At 45.1% G+C, this 23751-nt stretch overlaps 1 protein-coding gene and 1 long non-coding RNA gene across 2 annotated transcripts in view; one reads left to right on the forward strand and one right to left on the reverse strand.

Annotated features, from left to right (window-relative positions):
- Positions 1-6318, reverse strand: LOC140906985 (uncharacterized). Its single transcript, XR_012157330.1, has 3 exons — positions 5974-6318; positions 1008-1153; positions 1-892 (listed from the first exon to the last, which is right to left on the reverse strand). It is a non-coding gene; the product is annotated as an uncharacterized lncRNA (long non-coding RNA).
- FAM8A1 (family with sequence similarity 8 member A1) overlaps positions 6075-23751 on the forward strand; it is a 26077-nt gene continuing 8400 nt past the window's right edge. Inside the window, exons 1-4 of the mRNA XM_073332000.1 lie at positions 6075-6525; positions 9459-9579; positions 22050-22173; positions 23221-23360. Coding sequence (XP_073188101.1) covers positions 6135-6525; positions 9459-9579; positions 22050-22173; positions 23221-23360 — 776 coding nt within the window. The 5' untranslated portion in view covers positions 6075-6134. The remainder of the gene's footprint in view (positions 6526-9458; positions 9580-22049; positions 22174-23220; positions 23361-23751) is intronic.

Consider the following 23751-nt stretch of genomic DNA (forward strand, 5'->3'; position numbering starts at 1 on the left):
TTGAGTAAATCGAGAGGGTATTTTTTTTTATTTGTTTAGAAAGTGTCGGGGAGGGAAAGAACATCCAGGTCTAGGTGTCAGTGAATAAGTCAGCTCATCTATTTTTAGCTGTCCTTCTATAATAATCATTTTAAAAACACACGCAACAGGAAATACCTAGTTGGCTTAAAACACTGAAATCTAGTGAGCAGGGTCATTGAAGAAGGTGACAGAGGAAATAATTTGAAATACAGAAATCTTTCCAGTGTGTTCAACCAAAACATTCATGTTATTATTAATTGTTAAGTGTGGTCAGAGTGCTCGGCTTTGTACAAGTCACAGTCCATGCCCTGTAGAACTTGCATCCAGTATTTGATTTAGTGCCATTGTATTATACACATATCCCAGAAATACCTACACCTGAAACCCCAAATTCTACTCCCAAACATCAGCCCATATCATGTAGTCAATGGAGATCTCCAGCCTAAGAGCTAAATAGCCTACGTAAGTGAAATGCTGATGCCATTGACTTCAGTGGAGCCACGATTTCTCTCTATATCCCTTGCACCTCCAGAGGGTGGGGATGACTGGAAGATCCACATGGTGGTAGAAAGACTCTGTGACTATCAGTCCAGCCTCTAATGCCCTCTGGTTACTTAGAGGGGTGAGAGGAAAAGGTGTAGAGCAGTGTTTCCCAAACGTAGGACGCAGCTTGTTCAGGGAAAGCCCCTGGTGGGCCAGGCTGGTTTGTTTACCTGCCGCTTCCACAGGTTCGGCTGATCGTGGCTCCCATTGGCCGCGGTTCGCCACTCCAGGCCAATGGGGGCTGCGGGAAGAGGCATGGGCCAAGGGACTTCCATTCCTTAGCTACTGCTGCCCTGAGAAACTGAGAGCTTTCCTCTAGGTCTCAGCTCTAGAGAAGAAAATAATAAGCTGTTAAAGGCCGTCCCCTCCTAAATTCCAGCCAATTACACCTATGTAAAACCCCTGAGGGCAATGGGATTGCAAAGGTGTCACTGAGGGCATACCTGAAGCCTGGAAGATTTCACAGATGTAACTGGAGGTCTAATTTGGCCTTCAGAACTCTTTATGCCAGTGGTAATGCCCAGGAAAGAAAGAACTAAGTTGGACTTCTGGAGGCTAGTTGAATTTGCAGGGCTGGAAGTTAGAAAACCTATTTAAAGCAAAATTTTTAAAAAGTACAGTTAATATAAAAATCAGTGAAAGGTAATGAACAAGGAGCCCCATGATACCAATTTTACAGTCCCTTTACAGAATAGATGTCCACTTAAGGATTAATAAACATTTTAAAATAAATCTGTTTTTCAGGATCTCTTAAAAAATCCCTGGGCTTGCCATAGTCATTCAGCAGCAGAGCAACTCTCTATTGTAAGAGTTTCTGATCCCACGGTCTTTCTTCCAAAATGTTATCTTACATGAATCACATTGTGCAGTTCTCATTTGCTCACCCTTCTTTACCTCCTTTCTTATCTTTTCTCCTTTCCCTCTCTCAGTGATTAAAGTGCACTGGGTTAGAGGCCCAGAAATAAAATTTCTAAAACTCAAGCAGAGGTGACATTTCAGCCCTACCTGGGGCAAAAAATACCCTGCTTTCCTCTCTTGCCCATCTCCTGGGACCAGTCAATCAGAGCTGCTGCAGGAAACAAGCTGTGCTCTCCCCCCTTCTTCTCAAGAGCCAAAGCCCTTCTCACTGGAGGGAGCACAAAAAACTCAGGGTAGCTCCACTCCCTCCTTTCCTCCTGTGAACCATAGGATGGTTAATGGACCCCCACCCCACCCCCAAATGGTTTGGAATGGAAAGTGTGTGGGGGTGGAGACCCTGGAGCTGCCCCCCGCAGCTTGGAAAGGGGAGAGGGGACCCCAGTGCAGCCCCTGAGTCGGGGGGGGGGGCAAAGAACCCCAAGAGCTGCAGGACCAGAGATGAGGCAAGGTGGGAGGAGACCTGATGTGAAGTGTTGGAGGGACAGAATTGATGAGCTGCAGAGACAGGCCGATGCGATACCGCTTTCAGTTCTGTAGAAAATGATAGATCCACCCAAACACTTTTTTCAGTCCACTTTATGCACTACCCTCTTCTCGTATCTTTCCCCACTTATGCCAAACTTTGCAGTATAAGAAGGTCTCAATTCATCTGCTTAATCTGATCTCTAATTTTGGTCTGGTCTATATTAGAAAACATGCACTAGTGTGGATCTTCCTACTACAGATGTGCTTAAACTGATTTAGCTAACGTCTGTCCCACTCAGTTAAATCAGTTTAAGCATGATTTAAATGTCTTTCAATCCATCTGTATTAGGGGCTTGCAACAAAGTAACTAGATTGGCTTCAAAATCAATATGGTTTAATCCCTGTGAGGTTTGTTTTGTCTTTCTAATATAGACAGTTATTTCTCCAATGTTGCTGAGCACCATAGCTTGGCAGCAAGGGGAAGATGTACTGCCGCCAGCCCTGTTGAAGGTGGATCTTCAGAGGAAAGCCATCACTTCCTACTGAAGAGTGGCTGTGGTGCTCAGCAGCATCTGGAAACCAGCAAAGTAGTTTAAAAATGTAAAGTTAATTTTAGACAGCTGAGTTGGAAGCTGCTGTAAGGCTCCCAATTTAGTTTCTTACACTTCCAAGTTTTGCAAAGAGAGAAGAGGGAGACAGAAAAGATGAGAGGCCGAGGTCTCAAGGCAAAAAGATACTGTCTGACTTAGATACCATGAAAAGAAAAGGAGTACTTGTGGCACCTTAGAGACTAACCTATTTATCTGAGCATAAGCTTTTGTGAGCTACAGCTGATGAAGTGAGCTGTAGCTCACAAAAGCTTATGCTCAAATAAATTGGTTAGTCTCTAAGGTGTCACAAGTCCTCCTTTTCTTTTTGCGAATACAGACTAACACGGCTGCTACTCTGAAACCTGTCATTAGATACCATGGTGACAAGTGCCTTAGAAACAACTAGGATACATAGAAAAATGGCAACTTTTAACTACCTCCCATCCTCCTGAGCCTTGATGCCTCTAGCTAATTCTGTGTCCTCTAGTTAATTTCAGTTTAGAAAATGCAACTGCAAACCTAATTCTGTTTTCAGAATAGAAAGTGATTTGAAAGTAGCCAGAGGCCACAAACAAGCTGAAAGCACAGATGGGCAAGAACAACAAAGAAAATTAAATTTATCCAGCTACATCTGCTCAGAAATGTAGGGTAGGGTGAGAGCACATTTTAATCATGTCAGTAGATTTATTGGCATGACAAGGTAACTGTTGGTAAGACTGATTCATCAGTAATGTCGACCAAATTCAGAGGAAAGTTTATGGGAAGCTTAAGTGGTAACTTATGCCCTGCCCCCTTAGCACATCTGTTACACCAGCTTAAACTCAGTTCTGAATTCAGAATGGAATTTCAGCATGGTAATGGGGTTTGTACAAAAGCTCCACTCTATCTTTTACACCCCATGTAACACCACTGACTTCAGTAGAATTGCCTGGGTGTGATGGAGGACAGCATTGGGATGAAAATAACTTAAATTATAGGAACAATGAAACCAAGACATGTTGCTTATCAACAGAGCTACAAACATGCAGAGCCCAAATGTCTCATGCATTGACTAAAGAAACTTGTTAATTAAGGAATACAGCTGAAGGCCTTTGGGAATGAAGGGTTTGCCTACACGTGTTTCAGCTGGAGGTTAATATTCTCACATTAAAAAAAAAAATCTTTGTGCACATGGTCTCTGTGGTTTGCCATGCAGGCAGCCCCGGGACCAGGAGGTCATTTGAGAAGATATTAAAGCAGCTTAGACTACAAAGTTGTCTCTCTCAAAAACTCTTAATACTAAGACATTTAATAAAGAAATCAGTACTCAACTACACAGATTTCTGTTGAGAAATCTTTCAGCAATGCTCTCACCATCACATTTGCTGCTCTCTGGGCTCTCATCAGCATTAGTGGCATTATTTTGTTATCTTAAATGATTTACTGTGGAAATTCCTGGGGTCATTTCCCTGCACCTTTAGCTGCTGGAGTACTGATCCCTACATAGACCCATCAGACAAACAGACTACGCCACTGAGTGAAATGTGTTAAGACTCACATGAACTGTCACCAAGTACAGAATCAGTGACCATAATCTAGAGGCAGAAAGCAGGAGGCACAAGCAGTCTAAACCTAGTGGGGAGCAGAGACACACTTTTTACTCATGGAGGATAGGTCCATCAATGGCTATTAGCCAAGATGATCAGGAACAGAACCCCATGCTCTGGGCGTCCCTAGCCTCTGACTGCCAGAAGCTGGGAGTGGACAGGATCAATCACTGGATTATTGCTGTCATAAACATACAGCTCAGGGTAGCATAAAATCCCTCCTTTACCTGTAAGGGGTTAAGAAGCTCAAATAACCTGGTTGGCATCTGACCAAAAGGACCAAGAAGAAAAGAAGATACTTTCAAATCTTGGGAGGAGGTTTTGTTTGTGCTCTCTTTGTTTGTTCTCTCTCTGGACGAGAGAGGGACTAGGCAGGAAAAAACATCTCCTAAAAACCTACCTGAAATAAGCATTTAAGATTACAAAAATTGTAAGTAAAGGCAAGGAAATGTGTTAGATTATCTTTTGTTTTAGCTTGTGAATTTTCCCTATGCTAAAAGGTAATTTCATTCCTGTTTTGTAACTGGAAAGCAGAGTCAGAGGAGAATCCTCTGTGTTTTAAATCTTTTTATTTACTCCTAAAGTTACCTTCCATCCTCATTTTATAGGTGTGATTCTTTTACTTTTTTCTTTTAAATAACATTCTTCTTTTAAGAACCTGATTGATTTTCAGTGTCCTAAAAACCCAGGGGTTTGGTCTGTGCTCACTTTGTAACCAATTGGTTAGTATATTATTCTCAAGCCTCCTCAGGAAAGGGGGTGAAGAGACTTGGGGGAATATTTTGGGGAAACAGGGACTCCAAGTGGCCCTTTTCCCTGGATTTATATCTAAATCACTTGGTGGTGGCAGCAATACTGTCCAAGGACAAGGAAAGGATTTGTGCCTTGAGGAAGTTTTAATGTGAGGTGGTAGAAATAAGCTTAGGGGGTCTTTTATGCGGGTCCCCACATCTGTACCTCAGAGTTCAGAGTGGGGAGGGAACCCTGACAATTGCCCTTTTCTGTTCATTGCCTCTAAAGCACCTGGCACTGGCCACTGTCAGAAGACAGGATACTGGGCTAGACAGACCATTGATCTGACCCACTATGGCCGTTCTTATGTACTCACTAGGTGGAAGCACAAGAAGGATATTTTTCTCAAATGAGCAGACACTATTAAGGACTCCTCCTCAAAAAGCAATGAGGCCAAACTGGAAAAAGGAGAGAGAAAGCTGACGTAGCCACCTGCACCTGCCTCGGGAGCACAAAGGGTCAGCAATGACAAAAGGACACAGGTGACAAAACCCACTCCCAAGCAGATCCGACCCACCTCTGACAGCAGCAGTGGCAGGGGGCGTTAGGGGGCTAGGAGTTGCGGGAAATCTTTCTCTTCTTTGCCACCAGGTGGGCAGGGCAGTCTCCTGGGGGCTCTGTTACTCTGAAACGTTTTTGGGGGTGATTTCCCTAGACCCACCTACCCCTGGTGACACTGAAATGCTCACAACTAGGAGTCCGGGGGCACCTTAAAAAACTACCAGATTTATTTGGGCATAAACTTTCGTGGGTTATGCCCAAATAAAGCTGTTAGTCTTGGAGGTGCCCCGGACTCCTTGTTGTTTTTGTGGGTACAGACGACCACGGCTACCCCCTGCTACTCAGAATTAGGGACCGTCCTCCCAGCCGGGTCACCTGATTTAGGGGCGGCCCCGTTGCACTGAACCTGGGCGGATGGAAATGGGGGTCCCTGCAGCGCAAAGGCAGGCCCCGCCCCCTTGCAATTCCATTCCCGGGACTCTGCGGTCCCGAGCTCCGCCCCCACAGCGCCAGCAGCTCCCGCCTTAGCCGCTCAACCCTGGGCCATACCATCTCACCTCGGCGGCGGGGGGGCGAAGAGCTCTTCAGCTTGTCTCATGCCGCCCCCCCCCCCTTGGCGGCTGGATGGGCTGGAGCGGGTCCCCGCGCCTGCGCAGTCGGGGAGCGGGGGTCAGGGAGCGGGTGTGCGTCACAGGGAAGGCGGAGGAGGGGACGGGTTATGGCGGAGGTCGCGGCAGCCCCGGGCGAGCCCGAGCCGGCGGGGGCCGAGGGCTCCGAGGCCAAGGCGCTGAGCGCGGGGGAGTACGCGCGGCGCGTGCACCAGTGGCTCTGGGACTCGTACTGCGGCTACTGGAGCTGGCAGAGCAGCCTCCCCGCGCTGCTGGCCGCCGCCGCCGCCGCCCCCTACGGCAGCCCGGGCCCGCCCGCCGCCGGCTGCCCCCCGCCGCCGCCGCCGCCCGCCTACTACGGCCCCTGCTACCTCCTCGCCGCCCCCGCCGCGCCGGGACCCCGCGCGCCGCCCGCCTGGCCGGGAGCCGCCCGCCTGGCCGCGGTGCCCCGGCCCGGCCCCGCCGCCAGCAGCGCCCCGAGGGGGAGCGGGCGGCCGGCAGGTGAGACTGGCGGGGTGGGGGGGCGGGCCGTGGCTGGCGAGAGACCCCGGCCGAGGGGCAGGCTCGGGGGCAGCTGGGGAAGGAGTCTCCTAACTCGTGTCCGACTCAGGCAGGTGGCCCCGGCTGGGTCTCTGAGCTGACTGGCCGGGGCGTCCTGCGGGTGCCTGTCTTCCCCCGTGCCGCCTCTCCCACTCCTGGGCGGACTTCGGACCGGGCTTGTCTGTGATGGGGCTTTGCTGTTATGAATTAGGTGGGTGAGGCGATATCCTTGACTGGGCTGACTTCTGTTAGGGACAGAGCCCAGTTACACAGAGCCCTTCTTCGGGTCTAATATTTAGCATTTTATATTTTCGAAGCATAGCGTTGTGGTTGGCCTGGGAGTGGGAGCTTCTGTATTTCATACCAGGCCCTGCCACTGGTTTGTGGTGTGTAGGCAAACTTAATCTCTGTGCTTCAGTTTCTTCATTTTACTGTAGGGGAACTATGACTGGTGAGGTTTAGGTGCTAAGGTTGTAATGCTTCTCAAAATCCTCAAAGAGCTTTATAGAAGCACCAGTGTTGTTGGGATTGTTTAATGCCTCTGAACTTGAGTGTATGACACCCCCTTTAGCTGCCTAATGAAAGAAATGGTGGTGATTCAAGTACTAAATAAAATCATTTTATTATTGAATCAACAATTTTATTCTCTTCAGAAATCAGTACAGTAATGTACTATGCCAGAGGATAATGTGTGGAATAATGGATAGTTGGTATTTTGTGTTTCACTGGCATCTGAAAGTGATTTTGAATACCAAGGATAGTTGTGACCAATGTTCCCTCTAATTTTTGACAGGCCGTGTGCGCAAAAAATTTCTTCTGTGCAAATTGTTGTGCTTTTGTGCAAATTTTTGTGCTCGTGGTGTTTCGCCGTGTGCGCGGGGTTTAGGATCTGTGTGTGCGTGCACAGTTTAGAGGGAACAGTGGTTGTGACCACAGTCAAAATTTCATGGAAGCAATAAAATAATTCTTCTTAATTCAGCATAGACAGTTATCCTCAAATAATAGCATGTGCAGTATTATATTAGTAGCACCATCCATGTTAATAGATTTTGGAATTCTAAGATACTTTAACAAGTCTGTCATATTTAAATCCGCCTTAACGCTTACCTTCCATCTTAACCAGTTGTTGCTAATATATTAATATTAATTAATATAATATGTTATATATTAATATAATATATATTAATATATATTAATTGATATATTAGTGTGGCTGTAGTCGGGAGAATAAAATCAGAGGTTCCATATCACTAACTTTCATATTAAACATTCTCATATTAGAAAGTTGACTTGATTTCTACCTTCTGGCACTGCATGCTCAACCTGGTGTGAGGAAGTCCAGCTGTGTTCTTCACATTCTTGCCTCATCTTTGGTTAAAGATTGTACAATTAGGATTTATTCAACAGTTGTGACAATGCAAGAATGGGAATTGAATCTGTTTTGCTATTTTTTAGCATTAATGAGACTGAATTTGTCAGCGAGGTAAGCAGATATAAAAGGAAGATGCACAGAAACAAATATTAAGACGGTGCCCCTCTTACCTAATGGCTCTTCTAACTGTATTTGCCTTTTAAAAACAAGAACACAGAGGCGGAGAGCTTTGTGCTGCTCTCAAGCAATTTGTTGAGGCTAGTTTTCAGAGTGCCATTTGTGCAGCTTCTGTGGATGCCTTGTGAAGATACCTTTTTTGGTAGGAGAGGTTATTGTGCGGGGAAGAAGTGGAATAGTAAAGGGTTCCTTCTCCCTTCCAAAATATACTTTGTGAATTTTAACAAGGTTATATTAAGTCAGGTGCATGAGTATATTTAAATTGTAATTGTTAGAATATTAGTTTCATACAAAAAAGAAAAGGAGTACTTGTGGCACCTTAGGGACTAACAAATTTATTTGAGCATAAGCTTTCATGAGCTACAGCTCACTTCATCGGATGCATTCATACAGGCGCTCCTGTAAGTGCTGCTGAGGAAATACAATGTGGAGAATCAGCCTAGCCACAATTCTTTTATATGGCACTTTTCCTTTTGGTTTAAAAAAGAAAAAGCTTGCTTGTATTATTACTACCACCACCTGAGATTATTAAGACCATTTTAAAAATGATTGCATTTCTTTCACCAGGGCCAGTTAAACCAGAGTAGCCTGTTAAACCAGAGTAGCCACTTTCATTTTCCTGTTCTCTCATGGTAGCGTAACCTGCTATGTCTGCATAGGAATGCTTGTCTAGTTCTCCTGAAGTTTAAAAAAATAGACAACTTTTTGGTCTTTAATTGTGTCTTTTTTTTAAAAAAAAAAAAAAAAAAAAATTGGGGGGCCAAGAGTGGCTAGGCATTTAGGACACCTGTCTTGAGATATCTAAAAGGACCCTCCTTGATTTTCACAGGGCTGGTGCTCAGTTCTTTCTGAAGTCTTTCTCTAAAGTGGAATGAGTGAGTGGTGGGAAGGAGGCAGTTTTAATACCAGATAAAAAATTGAACTTCAGGAAAACATTCTCTATCAAGTTCCTTCTAAATATCATAATAGAAGGCAAAAATGATACACTACAAAAAGTAAGCTGTTCAAGGGTGTAATATGTGACTCAGACAGAGCAGGGAGGGGATCGGATTAGGAAAAGCAACAGCAAAGATATGTTACTTGGTTTAGGTACATGCTTAGTTAACTTGTCATCCAATTCCCATTGTATCAAAGTACATTTTAAGGAGGTAATTGAATAAAAAGGATATGAGCTTCCATGGGTCAGAATAAGGATTTTTAAATGTTCCCTGCAGTGGGACAATGTGGAATACCATTTTAATATTGCCTCTTATTCTGCATAGTGCTAACTAATGTACATTCACGTTTAAGTTATAAATTGCTTTAGCACAGTAAAATTTTAGGTAATTAACTATTTTTGTTACAGGTCGGGAATACATTATCCCATCCTTGGCACACAGGTTTATAGCAGAGATGGTGGATTTCTTTATTCTTTTCTTTATAAAGGCAACCATTGTCTTAAGTATTATGCATCTCAGTGGAATAAAGTAAGTTAAACCATTTAAGGCATTATTATATAAAGCTTTTCACTCTTGTGATTGAATATTATATATATATTGTGTATTTTGGAGTAGCTAGGGTTACACAGAGGAGAAGCACTTGATGGAACCTTAATTGATAAGAGGCTCCTTTCAAACTTATTTTGTCTTTTAAAAATAGATCTTTATTAAAGTGATGCATTATACAGGTGTGCATATTATAAAAAGTTACTGTAGATGCCTAGAAATGCTTTCAAATGTTAACTTTTTTTGTTAAATAAGCTTAATAGTTGGCACTCACAGTTTGTTTAAAAATGAAATTTCTGAATGTGAGCAGTTGGGAAAACACTTTAAACTAGCTTGTACTTTTAAAAGAGACTATTAGGATTTTTCAAAAATCTCTTATGCCGTGTTTAGAAAAACTTTGAAGGCTGATATATTTGAAGGTTTTTTCCTGCATCAGTTGTTCTACACAAATTCCACGGTCTTTGGTGTGGAATTTTTATTTATTTTAAAGAAAAAGGCTAAGTAGCATTTACTAAATGAAACACTTGTTTGCAATTCTTTAGTATGGGTAGGAGGTAAGATAAGTCAGATATGGAACCTGTCAACCTTGACTGTTCTCTTTGTCCTTGTATAAACTGTAATTTTAAATGCTACTTGAGAACATGTTGCATGAGAACATTCATAGATTATAAAGTCAGAAGAGACCACTGGGATCATCTAGCACGACCTGAAATAATTCATGTTTGAACTGGAAAAAACAACAAATCTTGATTTTAAAAATTGTCAGTGATGGAGAATCCACTTTGGCCCTTGGTAAGTTCCAATGATGGTTACCTTTGCTGTTTAAAAACTTGTCCCTTGTGCCTTCTAGTCTGAATTGTCTAGCTTCAGCTATCAGATCTTGTTATACCTTTGCTAGATTGAAGAGCCCTCTATTGAATTTGTTTCTCATGTAGGTAGTTATAGACTGATCAAGTCACCTGTTAACCTTCTCTTGGTTAAGCTAAAAGATTCAGCTCCTTGAGCCTTTCACTATAAGGCATGTTTTCCAATCATTTAATAATTCTCATGGCTCTTCTCTGACCCTCTCCAGTTTATTCTGAATTGTGGGTATCAGAACTGAAAATAGTATTCCAGTGGGTGTTGTACCAGTGTCAAATAGAGATAATACAGTCTCCCTAATCCTACTAGAGATTCCTTTGGCTATACGTCCAAGGATTGCATTAACCTTTTTGGCCACTGCATCTCACCTGGACCTCATGTTCAGCTATTGATCATCCATCAAGATCTCCAAGTCCTGGTTCATAATAAAAAGGAGGAAAGGGATGACTCTTCCCCTTGTGTGGAAAGGTCTGCTTTCTTTTCCCTGATGAGCATCTACATGAACTTGCAGTATCACTACAAAGGTACTGGCACTGGAAGATGGGTCCAAAGTTGGTGCCAAATGAGGAGTAGGTGCTCAGATGGGTTTTTCCTGCATCATTGCCAAGACTTTTAGAGTCTCAGTAGACAGTGATGGTTTGGTCTTCCGTGCCACTTCTGATTTAGCTGCTACTAACAATGCTGGATAAGGGATTTGCTCCTGGTATAAGGCTGAAGACATTCCAGTTTTGGACCTGTGAGAGACAGCGACATTAAGGCCAGAATGGCAATATCTGTTTGGGTCCTGTGTAAGAGGATCTTGGCACAGAGGCTAGTCTCGGTTCCCTCAATGGCCCTGTCTGAATATCAGGCTGTAGGCATGGAAAAACCAGATGAGCCTTGAGCCTCAAGTGTCTTCCCCCTTCTAGTGGGGGTGCAAGGGAGTGAAGGTGTGGCAAGCTGTGCAAGACAAAGGGTATGTCTACACTACGAAATTAGGTCGAATTTATAGAAGTCAGTTTTTTAGAAATCGGTTTTATATATTCGAGTGTGTGTGTCCCCACAGAAAATGCTCTAAGTGCATTAAGTGCATTAACTTGGCGGAGCGCTTCCACAGTACCGAGGCAAGCGTCGACTTCCGGAGCATTGCACTGTGGGTAGCTATCCCACAGTTCCCGCAGTCTCCGCTGCCCATTGGAATTCTGGGTTGAGATCCCAATGCCTAATGGAGCTAAAACATTGTCGCGGGTGGTTCTGGGTACATATCGTCAGGCCCCCGTTCCCTCCCTCCCCCCATGAAAGCAAGGGCAGACAATCATTTCGCGCCTTTTTTCCTGAGTTACCTGTGCAGACGCCATACCACGGCAAGCATGGAGCCCACTCAGGTAACCGTCACCCTATGTCTCCTGGGTGCTGGCAGACGTGGTACGGCATTGCTACACAGTAGCAGCAACCCCTTGCCTTGTGGCAGCAGACGGTACAGTACGACTGGTAGCCGTCATCGTCATGTCCGAGGTGCTCCTGGTTGCCTCTGTGAGGTCGATCAGGAGCGCCTGGGCAGACATGGGCGCAGGGACTAAATTTGGAGTGACTTGAGCAGGTCATTCTCTTTAGTCCTGCAGTCAGTCCTATTGAACCGTCTTATGGTGAGCGGGCAGGCGATACGGACTGCTAGCAGTCGTACTGTACCATCTTCTGCCGAGCAGCCATGAGATGTGGATGGCATGCAGTCCTTCTGCACCGTCTGCTGCCAGCCAAAGATGTAAAAGATAGATGGAGTGGATCAAAACAAGAAATAGACCAGATTTGTTTTGTACTCATTTGCTTCCCCCCCTCCCCTGTCTAGGGGACTCATTCTACTAGATCACACTGCAGTCACTTACAGAGAAGGTGCAGCGAGGTAAATCTAGCCATGTATCAATCAGAGGCCAGGCTAACCTTCTTGTTCCAATAAGGACAATAACTTAGGTGCACCATTTCTTACTGGAACCCTCCGTGAAGTCCTGCCTGAAATACTCCTTGATGTAAAGCCACCCCCTTTGTTGATTTTAGCTCCCTGAAGCCAACCCTGTAAGCGCCCCTCCCAGCGTCAGAGAAATGGCAAACAATCGGGCATCTGAGAGTGCTGTCCAGAGCAGTCACAATGGAGCACTCTGATGGGGCTAAAACATTGTCGCGGGTGGTTCTGGGTACGTGTCGTCAGGCCCCCGTTCCCTCCCTCCCTCCGTGAAAGCAAGGGCAGACAATCATTTCGCGCCTTTTTTCATGAGTTACCTGTGCAGACGCCATACCACGGCAAGCATGGAGCCAGCTCAGGTAACCGTCACCCTATGTCTCCTGGGTGCTGGCAGACGCGGTACGGCTTTGCTGCACAGTAGCAGCAACCCATTGCCTTCTGGCAGCAGACGGTGCAATACGATTGGTAGTCGTTCTCGTCGTGTCCAAGGTGCTCCTGGCCACGTCGGCTGGGAGCGCCTGGGCAGACATGGGCGCAGGGACTAAATTTGGAGTGACTTGACCAGGTCATTCTCTTTAGTCCTGCAGTCCTATTGAACCGTCTTATGGTGAGCGGGCAGGCGATACGGACTGCTAGCAGTCGTACTGTACCATCTTCTGCCAGGCAGGCAAGAGATGAGGATTGCTAGCAGTCGTATTGTACCATCTTATGCCAGGCAGGCAAGAGATGAAGACGGCTAGCAGTCGTACTGTACCATCTTATGCCGAGCAGCCATGAGATGTGGATGGCATGCAGTCCTTCTGCACCGTCTGCTGCCAGCCAAAGATGTAAAAGATAGATGGAGTGGGTCAGAACAAGAAATAGACCAGATTTGTACTCATTTGTCTCCTCCCCTGTCTAGATCACACTGCAGTCACTCACAGAGAAGGTGCAGCGAGGTAAATCTAGCCATGTATCAATCAGAGACCAGGCTAACCTCCTTGTTCCAATAACAACGATAACTTAGGTGCACCATTTCTTATTGGAATCCTCCGTGCAGTCCTGCCTGAAATACTCCTTGATGTACAGGCACCCCCTTTGTTGATTTTTAGCTCCCTGAAGCCAACCCTGTAAGCCATGTCGTCAGTCGCCCCTCCCTCCGTCAGAGCAACGGCAGACAATCGTTCCGCGCCTTTTTTCTGTGCGGACGCCATACCAAGGCAAGCATGGAGGCCGCTCAGCTCACTTTGGCAATTAGGAGCACATTAACCACCGCACGCATTATCCAGCAGTATATGCAGCACCAGAACATGGCAACGCGATACCGGGCAAGGAGGCGACGTCAGCGCGGTCACGTGAGTGATCAGGACATGGACACAGATTTCTCTGAAAGCATGGGCCCTGACAATGCATGCATCATGGTGCTAATGGGGCAGGTTCATGCTGTGGAACGCCGATTCTGGGCTCGGGAAACAAGCACAGACTGGTGGGACCGCATAGTGTTGCAGGTCTGGGACGATTCCCAGTGGCTGCGAAACTTTCGCATGCGTAGGGGCACTTTCATGGAACTTTGTGACTTGCTTTCCCCTGCCCTGAGGCGCATGAATACCAAGATGAGAGCAGCCCTCACAGTTGAGAAGGGAGTGGCGATAGCCCTGTGGAAGCTTGCAACGCCAGACAGCTACCGGTCAGTTGGGAATCAATTTGGAGTGGGCAAATCTACTGTGGGGGCTGCTGTGATGCAAGTAGCTCACGCAATCAAAGATCTGCTGATATCAAGGGTAGTGACCCTGGGAAATGTGCAGGTCATAGTGGATGGCGCTGCTGCAATGGGATTCCCTAATTGTGGTGGGGCTATAGATGGAACCCATATCCCTATCTTGGCACCGGAGCACCAAGCCGCCGAGTACATAAACCGCAAGGGGTACTTTTCGATAGTGCTGCAAGCTCTGGTGGATCACAAGGGACGTTTCACCAACATCAACGTGGGATGGCCGGGAAAGGTGCATGATGCTCGCATCTTCAGGAACTCTGGTCTGTTTGAAAAGCTGCAGGAAGGGACTTTATTCCCAGACCAGAAAATAACTGTTGGGGATGTTGAAATGCCTATATGTATCCTTGGGGACCCAGCCTACCCCTTATGCCATGGCTCATGAAGCCGTACACAGGCAGCCTGGACAGTAGTCAGGAGCTGTTCAATTACAGGCTGAGCAAATGCAGAATGGTGGTAGAATGTGCATTTGGACGTTTAAAGGCGCGCTGGCGCAGTTTACTGACTCGCTTAGACCTCAGCGAAACCAATATTCCCACTGTTATTACTGCTTGCTGTGCGCTCCACAATATCTGTGAGAGTAAGGGGGAGACGTTTATGGCGGGGTGGGAGGTTGAGGCAAATCGCCTAGCTGCTGGTTACGCGCAGCCAGACACCAGGGCGGTTAGAAGAGCACAGGAGGGCGCGGTACGCATCAGAGAAGCTTTGAAAACCAGTTTCATGACTGGCCAGGCTACGCTGTGAAAGTTCTGTTTGTTTCTCCTTGATGAAACCCCCCGCCCCTTGGTTCACTCTACTTCCCTGTAAGCTTACCACCCTCCCCTCCTCCCTTTAATCATTGCTTGCAGAGGCAATAAAGTCATTGCTGCTTCACAGTCATGCATTCGTTATTCATTCATCACACAAATAGGGAGATGACTACCAAGGTAGCCCAGGAGGGGTGGTGGAGGAGGGAAGGAAAATGCCACACAGCACTTTAAGCACAGCACTTTAAAAGTTTACAACTTCAAAATTTATTGAATGACAGCCTTTTTTTTTGGGCAATCCTCTGTGGTGGAGTGGCTGGTTGGCCGGAGGCCCCCCCACCGCGTTCTTGGGCGTCTGGGTGTGGAGGCTATGAAACTTGGGGAGGAGGGCGGTTGATTACAGAGGGGCAGCAGTGGCAGTCTGTGCTCCAGCTGCCTTTGCGGCAGCTCAACCATACACTGGAGCATCCTGGTTTGGTCCTGCAGCAGCCTCAGCATTGAATCCTGCCTCCTCTCATCACGCTGCCGCCACATTTGAGCTTCAGCCCTCTCTTCAGCCCGCCACTTACTCTCTTTAGCCCGCGACCTCTCCTCCCGGTCATTTTGTGCTTTCCTGCACTCTGACATTATTTGCCTCCACGCATTCGTCTGTGCTCTCTCAGTGTGGGAGGACAGCATGAGCTCAGAGAACATTTCATCGCGAGTGCGTTTTTTTTTCTTTCTAAGCTTCACTAGCCTCTGGGAAGGAGAAGATCCTGTGATCGTTGAAACACATGCAGCTGGTGGAGAAAAAAAAAGGGACAGCGGTATTTAAAAAGACACATTTTATAAAACAGTCGCTACACTCTTTCAGAGTAAACCTTGCTGTTAACATTACATACATAGCACATGTGCTTTCGTTACAAGGTCGCATTTTGCCTCCTCCCAGCGCGTGACTACCCCCTCAACCTTCCCCCCTCCCTGTGGCTAACAGCGGGGAACATTTTTGTTTAGCCACAGGCAAACAGCCCAGCAGGAATGGGCTCCTCTGAGTGTCCCCTGAAGAAAAGCACTCTATTTCAACCAGGTGACCATGAATTATATCTCACTCTCCTGAGGATAACACAGAGAGATAAAGAACGGATTTTGGTTGAATGCCAGCAAACATACACTGCAATGCTTTGTTCTACAGTGATTCCCGAGTACGTGTTACTGGCCTGGAGTGATAAAGTGTCCTACCATGAAGGACGAAATAAGGCTGCCCTCCCCAGAAACCTTTTGCAAAGGCTTTAGGACTACATCTAGGAGAACCGCAAATGCCAGGGCAAATTAATCCTTTCACATGCTTGCTTTTAAACCATGTATAGCATTTTAAAAGGTACACTCACCAGAGGTCCCTTCTCCGCCTGCTGGGTCCAGGAGGCAGCCTTGGGTGGGTTCGGGGGGTACTGGCTCCAGGTCTAGGGTGAGAAACAGTTCCTGGCTGTCGGGAAAACCGGTTTCTCCGCTTGCTTGCTGTGAGCTATCTACAACCTCCTCCTCCTCATCATCTTCTTTGTCCCCAAAACCTACTTCCGTATTGCCTCCATCTCCATTGAAGGAGTCAAACAACACGGCTGGGGTAGTGGTGGCTGAACCCCCTAAAATGGCATGCAGCTCATCATAGAAGCGGCATGTTTGGGGCTCTGACCCAGAGCGGCTGTTCGCCTCTCTGGTTTTCTGGTAGGCTTGCCTCAGCTCCTTCAGTTTCACGCGGCACTGCTTCGGGTCCCTGTTATGGCCTCTGTCCTTCATGCCCTGGGAGATTTTCACAAAGGTTTTGGCATTTCGAAAACTGGAACGGAGTTCTGATAGCACGGATTCCTCTCCCCATACAGCGATCAGATCCCGTACCTCCCTTTCGGTCCATGCTGGAGCTCTTTTGTGATTCTGGGACTCCATCATGGTCACCTGTGCTGATGAGCTCTGCATGGTCACCTGCAGCTTGCCACGCTGGCCAAACAGGAAATGAGATTCAAAAGTTCGCGGTTCTTTTCCTGTCTATCTGGCCAGTGCATCTGAGTTGAGAGTGCTGTCCAGAGCGGTCATAATGGAGCACTCTGGGATAGCTCCCGGAAGCCAATACCATCGAATTGTGTCCACAGTACCCCAAATTCGAGCCGGCAATGTCGATTTAAGCGCTAATCCACTTGTCAGGGGTGGAGTAAGGAAATCTATTTTAAGAGCCCTTTAAGTCGAAATAAAGGGCTTCATTGTGTGGACGGGTGCAGGTTTAAATCGATTTAATGCTGCTAAATTCGACCTAAAGTCCTAGTGTAGACCAGGGCAAAGAAGGTATTGGATGTATAAGGTACGATCAGTCAGGAGGTATACATCTTGAAGGGCTGGGGGCTCAACTTCGTCCCAGTGGAGAGTCAATTGTTCCCCGGGACAAGGGCAGTCTGTGTACTCTAAACTATCCTATATGAAAATAATCTAGCGTAAGGGAAGTTCTAGCCTTAGGACAGGAAGGCAAGTTCCATTTTCTGTCTGTGGCAGCAGAGTAGGAACTGAAGTAGTTGAGGCTCCCCTCCCTTACATCGAGTTGGGTGATGAAGCTGCCTTCCTGTAAAATCTCTTGTGTGCCCCTCAAAGGATATTGCTTGTCAAGACAGCTCCTCACCTCAACACCTGGGGCACCAGATCCTGCAAGTGGGTATACAGAGGAAGGATCTACTTTAATAAAACTGAGAGGTAATCTAGAATAATGAAGGAGGCATAACGAACCTGGTGCAGTAGCCCAGAAGTGGCCTGTTTAAGAGGTCAAAATCGTTCTGTTCCTTGGTTAAGTATACAAAAGAAGGAATGGAGGGAATCTGCTACAGATGACTGCTTTTTTTCAGCTTCAAGGCCCTTTCTAACTCAGTTTGTTCCCCTATCTACTGCACAAATGATGCAAATTTTTAAGGCTTATTTGTCTGCTTTTGCAAACATCTTCATTCTTTCTATGCATGCCCTTATGCTTGGAATGCTGAATTAACGGATAAGACTACTACTCTCTCCAGACTCATTTCTGCTGTGATACAGCCATCATTGGTTGGCTTTCCTTTAAGTATGTGTAGCAGTTATGGGAAGAGTGAGTTAATTTGAGATAGAATAATTGGAATCATGAGACTGCAACATAACTAATCTATGTAACTACATGATCCAGTTTCTTACTCTTGTCCCCTTCTCCTTGCCTCTTTGAATCTCTTCATAATTTTTCTCCGAGTAAACTGTTCAGGGAAGGGGCTTTGTAGCTACATATTTGCACAGCATGTAGCACAATGGGGTTTGATCTTGATTAGAAGCTATAGGGACTACTGCTATCCTAATCATGGAAAAACTTTTTTCTACTCTACTCAGTCTGCATGGGAAGATGGGATCAGTGTTGTTTGAACCACCTACTCTTGATGACCTAATTTAAGCAGCCTTTGGGGGAGAGATTTTTTTTATAATGCCTTATAACTTAAATTATTAGGCTTTACAACAACACAACTCCTTTTTTGGATACATGTAACTGAAGTATGCAAGTTTGATATTTAGGCATGTGTAACTATTTCATTTAGGGGTGTGGCTTCTTTTAAGTGGTTAAACCAGTATAAATGTGCCCTATACTGGCATAGCTTATTCTCCTTCCTGAATGGGAATAGCTATATCAGTATAAAGCACCTTTACATCGCTGTAACTGTGTCCATATTAGGAGTTGTACTGCTTAATTATATGGTACAGTAACTCCTCATTTAACATCGTTCTAGTTAACATTGTTTCATTGTTACGTCACTGATCTATTACAGAACATGCTTGTTTAAAGTTGTGCAATGCTCCCTTAGGACGATGATTGGCAGCCGCCTGCTTTGTCCATTGTTTGCAGGAAGAGCAGCCAGTTGGAGCTAGCTGGTGGGGGGTTGGAACCAGGGTGGGCCAGCAGCCCCCCCATCAGCTCCCCTAAGTTCCCTGTGTGGCATCCGCCCATCAGGCTGTCAATTGCTGGGCAGTTCAGCTATCAGTCCCCCCACTGCCATGTGCTGCTCCTGCCCTCTGCCTTGGAGCTGCTTCCAGGACCCTCCTGCTTGCTGTGCAGGGGTCTGGGGGAAGAGGAGTGCTGATGTCAGGGTGTCCCCCTCCACCTGCTCCTGTACCCCATCTCCACAGAGCAGGAGCGGGACATGACAAGGCTCAGGATGGAGAGAGCTTGCTGATCTCCTTAAAGTGGGGGTCAGTGTACTTAAAGGGGCAGTGCGCGTGTCTGTCTCTCTCTCGTGCTTGCCCACTCTCTTTCACGCTCGCACTCTCACACTTGCACGCACCACATTACACACCCCCTCCCAGCACTTTGGAAAGTGGAGGGAGTGGTACGCTCCAGTGGGATAGCGTGGGTTCAGCATCATGTTCAGTTTCCGCAGGGAATGTGTGCAGCCACTGCCATGGGTCTGTTGTGTCTCCGCCCTCCATTCATGCTGCCTTGTAGAGTGTGAGGCTACATTAAAAACAATGTATTAACCCTTGAGGGCTCAGCTGAGTGCTAGTTCATCATTTAGCAGCAAGGCATTCCCTGGGAAATATTCCACCCTCTGATTTCACCACCTCAACCAAGCTTCACAATCATCATTGCTGTGTATAGTATTAAATTTTGTTTAAAACTTGTGATCTGTGTGTGTCTTTTGTCCGGAGAAAAAAATTTCCCTGGAATCTAACCTCCCCTTATTTACATTAATTCTTATGGGGAAATTGGATTAGCTTTAAATCGTTTTTGCTTAAAGTGGCATTTTTCAGCAACATAACTACAACGTTAAGTGGGGAGTTACTGTAGTACCTATTTTTAAGGAAGAATAAAAAATGATCCAGGAGACTACAGGCCTGTTAGTTTGACCTCAATTGTATGCAGGTTTTGGAACAGCTTTTGAAAGAGAGAGTAGTTAAAGGACATAGAGGTTAAAAGGTAATTGAGATAAAATGCAACATGGTTTTACAAAAGGTAGATCATGCCAGACTAACCTGATCTCTTTCTTTGAAAAGATAACTGATCTTTTTAGAGAGAGGAAATACAGTAGATCTACCTAGTTTCAGTAAGGCATTTGATATATTTCCAGATGGGAAATTATTAAATTGGAGAAGATAGGAATTAATGAGAATTGAAAGATGGATAAGGAACTGGTTAAAGGGAAGACTACAATGGGCCATACTGAATGGAGAACTGTCAGACTGGAGGGAGGTTATTAGTGAATTTCCTCATGGATGGGTCTTGGAATCACTTTTATTTAACATTTGTATTAATGACCGTGGCACAAAAAGTGGGAGTGTGCTAATAAAATTTGTGAATGACAAAAAGATGAGGGCTATTACGGTCCTCCTCCATATTGGGAATATCATACAAGAAGGTCTGGATGACCTTGAAAACTGGAGTAATAGAAATGGGATGAAATTTAATAGTGCAAGATCACACAGTTAGGGACAAACAAAAGAATTTTTGCTACAAGCGGGGGGACTTATCAGTTGGAAGTGACAGAGGAGGGGAAAGACCTAAGTGTACTGGTTGATCACAGGATGACTATGAACTGCCAATGTAAGCAGCTGTGAAATAGGCTAATGCAGTTCTAGGATGCATCAAATGAGATTTACAATAGAGATAGGGAAGTATTAGAACCATTGTACAAGGCACTGGTGAGACCTCATCTGGAATACTGTGTGCAGGTCTGGTGTCCCAGATTTAAGAAAGATGAATTCAAACTGGAACAGGTGCAGAGAAGGGCTGCTAGGATGATCAGAGGAATGGAAAACCTACCTTATGCAAGGGAGACTCAGAGCTTGGCTTGTTTAGCCAAACCAAACCTAACCTAACCTGAGGGGAGATAGGATTGCTCTCTATAAATACATCAGAGGGATAAATACCAGGGAGGGAGATGAGTTATTTAAGTTAGGTGCCAATGTTGACACAAGAACAAATGGATATAAACTGGCCATCAACAATTGTAGGCTTGAACTTAGACAAAGATTTCTAACCATCAGAGGAGTGAACGTCCAGAACAGCTTCCCAAGAGGAGCAATGAAGGCATAAAATTTAACTAGCTTGAAGACTGAGCTTGATACGTTTATGGAGGGGATGGTATGATGAGACTGTTTACAATGGCATGTAGCCAAGCTGCGACTGCTAGTAGCAAATATCCCCAATGGCTGGTGATGAGACACTGGACGTGGAGGGCTCTGAGTTACTACAGTGAATTCTTATCCAGGTGTCTGAATGTTGGGTCCAGTTGACCACCATATTTGGGGTTGGGAAGAAATTTTCTCTTGGGTCAAAATTGCCAGAGACCCTGTGGGTTTTTCATCTTCCTCTGCAGCATAGGGCATTGGTCACTTGCAGGTTTAAACAAGAGTAAATGGTGGATTGTCTGTAACTTGAAGTTTTTAAATCATGATTTGAGGACTTCAGGAACTCAGCCAGAGGTTATGGGTCTAGTACAGGAATGGGTGGGTGAGGTTCTGTGGCCTGCAATGTGCAGGAGGTCAGACTAGATGATCGTGATGGTCCCTTCTGGCCTAAAAGCCTGTGGCCTGGTCTGTCCTAGACAGGTCGTATGCAGCCTTGTGACCTAGCTGTGGAAGAGTCTTCACTTAAATTTGGCTGCTGCCAATGTGCTTCTCTGTGCCGCTTTCCCCGAGTGGCATTGTCACGGTATGTGTAATTAGGTCAATGCAGTGTCACTCTAGATACTGCATTGCTTATGTTGACTGTTACTGGCCTCCAGGAGCTGCCCCACAATGTCCCACACTGACAATATAGTCCATACGCCAAGCACTCCTGGTAAGGATGTGCACTGCTGACACAAGGAGCCAAATGTGCGCACACGAACAATTTAATAATTGTGGCTGTATGCCCACGTAACATAACTTGTACTGTAGAATTGGGCTGAGGCTGAGTCAATAAGCTACATCTGCACTAGGAATTATACTGGTATAGCTACATCTATCAAGGGAGTGGTTTTTTCACATCTCTGATAGACATAGCTATGCCTATATAACCTTTCAGTGTAGACCAGGCCTAGGTTCCAAAGGGGTAACCGAAGTGGTGGCTGCAGGTATGGGAATACCATAATGAAGGTCAAATGCATTAGGTTTGTGAAATGGCTCACTTGTTAAAGTGAAGTCTTCTTTTGTACAGGGACATTTCCAAGTTTGCTATGCACTATATAGTAGAAGAAATAGATGAAGACACATCCATGGAAGACTTGCAGAAAATGATGGTAGTGGCCCTTATCTACAGGTTGTTAGTCTGCTTCTATGAGGTAACTAGTCATGAATATTAAATCCTAACTTATCAGCTGGATGTTCAGGTCAAATGTTGTTCCATGACTATCAGAAATATTTGAAAACTGATTAGTTAATTGGTTAAGAAGTTTAACACTAATATACCAACTGAAGTTGTTGGAATTACTAATATAGGATACTACTAGAAGTTCATTTAACCATAAATTCCTTTATTAAATCCAAAGGCCAAATTATACAATTGCTCTAAAAATCTAAATAACAATAAGCAATCAATACATCTATACAGTAGCAAACATAAGTTGATTAGTACACTCTGAAAAGGCCCATCCTAGGGACACACCTCTCATCCTGACTGGCATCAGCATGATCAGATAGGAATGACAACTACCCTTAGCAAACATGGGGTTTTTTTATACAGTATAACAAACAAGTGATGCCATTGCCAATTACTTACTTCAGCTAAAAACCAATTTTGGGCAGTCTGGGGCTGCTCTTTTCTTAGCTTTCCATCGACCTTGGCTAAGACCAGATAGGGTTAGGGCAGTGTGGGCCTTTTTCTTTGAATGTCTCTGTGTCAAAGCTAGCTGCAACTGGTTTATCTCTTTACACGTTGCCATATTTTAAGAGAATATTGGAGGTTACTATAAATTCATCACAACCCTTTTGTCTGTTAGAACCAAGTTTTTGTTAGTGTTCTCTTAGCCATATTTCAAGAATAGCCTTCTCCTAAAACTTGTCTTGTTCGATGTTACATTCTTTTTTAGCATTTGAACCAATTATTTTTCAAGGATTAGTTACATTTGCTTAGCTCTTTACACAATTTACTAAACACACATGTAATTCTTACCCTAGCTAAACTAACTTTAAACCTTTTATTTTAAAACTCTAAATGTAAACTTACTACATGAGAATAAATGTAAATTAAATATTCAGTGTAGTAAGATTAAGACTTCGGTGCCATTTGGATTGCTCTTATTTATAGATCAGGCTTACTAAAATTATATACATTTTGGGCAACCAGTAGTGATGGGTTGCAGAAATAAATTTGTTTATTTCTCTTGCAGATAATCTGCATTTGGGGAGCTGGTGGGGCAACCCCAGGGAAGTTCCTGCTTGGACTTCGAGTTGTGACATGTGATACATCTGTCCTTATTGCACCAAATCGTGTGTTAGTGATTCCATCCTCTAATGTTAGCATAACAACGTAAGTACTCTTCACTTAAATGTATCACTCACAAATTAATAGGGTTGAAAGTACATGATTTGAAATAAGATTACTTTGCCAGCATTTTGCTGATTTGTTTCCTTATTAAAACAGTCATGTATAATGAGATCTCTCAGTCCATACTTCGTAGTGAGAGGTCTGCCTTTTAACACTAAAGAATTGAGGGGATCTAGTTCTTCTGAAATATGGGTCTATTATAGGCGTGGGTGGGCAAGGTTCTATAGTCTGCAATGTGCAGAAGGTCAGTGTGTCCTTTCTGGCCTTAAAGTTTCTCTCTCTTTGGCAGGTTTCAGAGTAACAGCCATGTTAGTCTGTATTCGCAAAAAGAACGGGAGGACTTGTGGCACCTTAGAGATGAACCAATTTATTT

This window comes from Lepidochelys kempii, chromosome 2 (genome assembly GCF_965140265.1).
Source record: "Lepidochelys kempii isolate rLepKem1 chromosome 2, rLepKem1.hap2, whole genome shotgun sequence".
Taxonomy (NCBI): Eukaryota; Metazoa; Chordata; order Testudines; family Cheloniidae; genus Lepidochelys; species Lepidochelys kempii.